General features: G+C 56.0%; 1 protein-coding gene across 1 annotated transcript in view; it reads right to left on the bottom strand.

Moving 5' to 3' along the window:
* Positions 1-2,998, bottom strand: part of ARHGEF10 (Rho guanine nucleotide exchange factor (GEF) 10) — a 57,005-nt gene that overhangs the window by 2,766 nt on the left and 51,241 nt on the right. The window contains exons 28-29 of the mRNA XM_014528688.1: positions 1,802-1,924; positions 1-82 (exon numbers count right to left, since the gene is read on the bottom strand). Coding sequence (XP_014384174.1) covers positions 1-82; positions 1,802-1,924 — 205 coding nt within the window. The remainder of the gene's footprint in view (positions 83-1,801; positions 1,925-2,998) is intronic.

Here is a 2,998-nt window from a genome sequence, read left to right as displayed (position 1 = left end):
TGGTCGGCCCTGGGCGGGGCGGTGGCCGTGACCAGGAACTTGACGGGCCCGTGGTGTGCGTGGTAGGAGACCATGCCCCTCCCTGCAGGGAGAGGGACCAGCTGTCGCCTGGAGTGGAAGCCGCGGGGCCCACCCCACCGTCTCCCGAGTCCCAGGGACAACATCCCGCAAAGACGCCCCCTACCTGAGTGACAGTTAAAATTAAAATAGCTCCTAGAGCAGTGATGGCGAACCTATGACACACGTGTCAGAGGTGACACGCGAACTCATTTTTTTGGTTGATTTTTCTTTGTTAAATGGCATTTAAATATATACAATAAATATCAAAAATATAAGTCTTTGTTTTACTATGGTTGCAAACATCAAAAAATTTCTATATGTGACACGGCACCAGAGTTAAGTTAGGGTTTTTCAAAATGCTGACAGGCCGAGCTCAAAAGGTTCGCCATCACTGGCCTAGAGGATGTTCCCCTGGGCTTTTCGTTAATACGAAGACAGCTTTCAAAATGGTGGCCTGAAACACGGTATTGGGTTTTGTCAACAGTATCCAGTTCTAGTACCTCGTGCTTTTATTTTTTTATTTTAGAGCGAGAGGAAGGGAGAGGGAGAAAGAGAGAAACATCCATGATGAGAGAGAATTGTCGACCGGCTGCCTCCTGCATGCCCCTTATGGGGATCAAGCCCACAACCCGGGCATGTGGCCAGGAATGGAACTGGGACCTCTTGGGGCATGGGTCGGCGCTCACCCACTGAGCCGCACTGGCCGGGCCAATGTGGTGCTTTTAAAGGAATTAAATAGTAATCTCCCCGGGCTCTGCGTAAGCGCCTTCTCCCCTGCGCTAAGGAAGTGTGATTTCCCTAAGTCTTTTGATGAAAAAATCACGCATCTGAAATGTGTCAGCTTTAGGAACAAAATGCCGAAACTTCCTGCCATTTTTTATCACAAAAAGGTTTGAGGTGCAGGGCAGGCTGACTCTGTGGCTTTAATTCCGTGGGGACTTTTCACTTAAAACGTGATGAGATTCCGGTTTCAGGTCTTTCTCTGAAACCCGGGCCTGCTCGCTGACTTCCCAAGGCCAGTCCTGGAGGGCTTCCCAGGGGAGGAAGCGCCTAGGAAGCGCGTCCCTGCCCACCGCGTGGCTTTGGCCGAGACAGGTCCGCGGGCCCCACCTGCGTCCCACGTTGGCCAAGCCGACGACTGATTACAGGTCCTTGGCCGTGGTCAGCTGCCTCTCCTCAAGGGCGGCTGGGAAACCCAGAACGCCCACAGCAGCGGGGCCGCGGGGACGCAGAGGGGGAGGCACCTGGGCCCCACCTGGTGACTGAGCGAGTGGCATGTTCCCTCCTCACAGCGACCACACCCGACACCCCCCCCGCCCCCCGCCAAGGGGAGCCGTGCCCACACCACAGAGGCACCGCACCTGACCCAGAACCCGGGGACGACCGAGCAGCCACCATGAGGCGTGGAGCCCAGGCCACTGCCCAGCACTGAGCGTGGACCAGTCACACGCGGGACAAGGACGCAGCTCAGAAACCAGGCGGCCAGGGAAACTTGTGTGACATGGAAACATTATGCACACTATGTACAACCCTGTATGTTCTGTAACACTACACATGACAGCACATGTTCCCTAACACTGCAGGACAGAAAGACAGAAGTTATTCAGATGAATACACAGTCCCCACGGTACACTAAACCCCGGGAATTTAAATTGTTTAGCAATTGCCAGGGTGAGAAGGCAGGACCGGCCAGGTGCTTGGTGGGACTGCAGGAGGGTGGAGGCTGGAGGTGTCTGCTCACCTGTCACTTTGGGGATGCCCTGCAGACGAGGGACAGGCAGGGCCACCACGAGCCCCAGGCTGGTGCCGACCATCAGCAAGCCGTGGCAGACGAGCAGGCTGGTCACGGACAGCCGCTGGGGCCCTGCGGGGACAGAGAGGGGCGGCGGCCAGGTGGCCGGGGTGCTGTCTGGACTGCCACGCCAACAGCACGCCTCCCGGGAGCACCGTCAGGGCTCTAACCACGTCTGCGCTTTGTCCACGGGACCAGAGACATGCCCAACCCTGGGAGCGCGTCCGGGACAGCCCTCCGCAGGTGCCCGCTGGGACCCGCCCAGGCTGCACCTTCAGAGGCGAAGCAAATGCCACAGGTCATCTCTGCACCCATTTACTCTGTTAGTAAAGCCAGGAGACCTGAGGCGTACACACACCGTACACATGCATGTGCACTTGTGCACAGGCTCACAGGCACACACACATGTAGACACGCACCCACATGTGCATGCATACACACATACATGTGGGCACACATGCTCTCACTCAGACACATATGAACACATACATGTGGGCTCATATGCATGCACGTGCACGCATGCCCAGGGAGGGAGGTGCTGCCTGTGACCCCGAGGGCCCCGCCCAGGGACTCTCCACCCTCTGGCTCCGGCTGCAGGCCTTGCCCCAGGGCCCAGCCGTCAAGCTAATGCTGAGTCTCGCCCTCTGGATCTGTGGCTAGACCAGCGGTTCTCAACCTTCCTCATGCCGCGACCCTTTCATACAGTTCCTCATGTTGTGGTGACCCCCACCCATAACATTATTTTCGTTGCTACTTCATAACTGTAATTTTGCTACTGTTATGAATCGTCATGTAAATATCTGATATGCAGAATGTATTTTCATTGTTACAAATTGAACATAATTAAAGCATAGTGATTAATCACAAAAACAATATGTAATTAGGTATGTGTTTTCCGATGGTCTTAGGCGACCCCTGAGAAAGGGTCGTTCGGCCCCCAAAGGGGTCGCGACCCACAGGTTGAGAACCGTTGGGCTAGACAGTCCGCACTTTAATCTGATTCTCCACCAATCCAGAGAGCCGCCTGCCAGATGCAGAGTCCCTGCCCTGACAGAACTGGGCACACGCGAAACCCTGAGACAGGCTGCGTCCCAGCTCCGCACCCCACCCCTCTTCTCCACACCGCTCCCATCTCCACGCACGCCC

This window comes from Myotis brandtii, unplaced genomic scaffold (assembly GCF_000412655.1).
Source record: "Myotis brandtii unplaced genomic scaffold, ASM41265v1 scaffold646, whole genome shotgun sequence".
Classification (NCBI taxonomy): Eukaryota; Metazoa; Chordata; class Mammalia; order Chiroptera; family Vespertilionidae; genus Myotis; species Myotis brandtii.
Note: the sequence above shows the minus strand (reverse complement) of the source record. Positions and strands in the feature narration are given on the sequence as shown.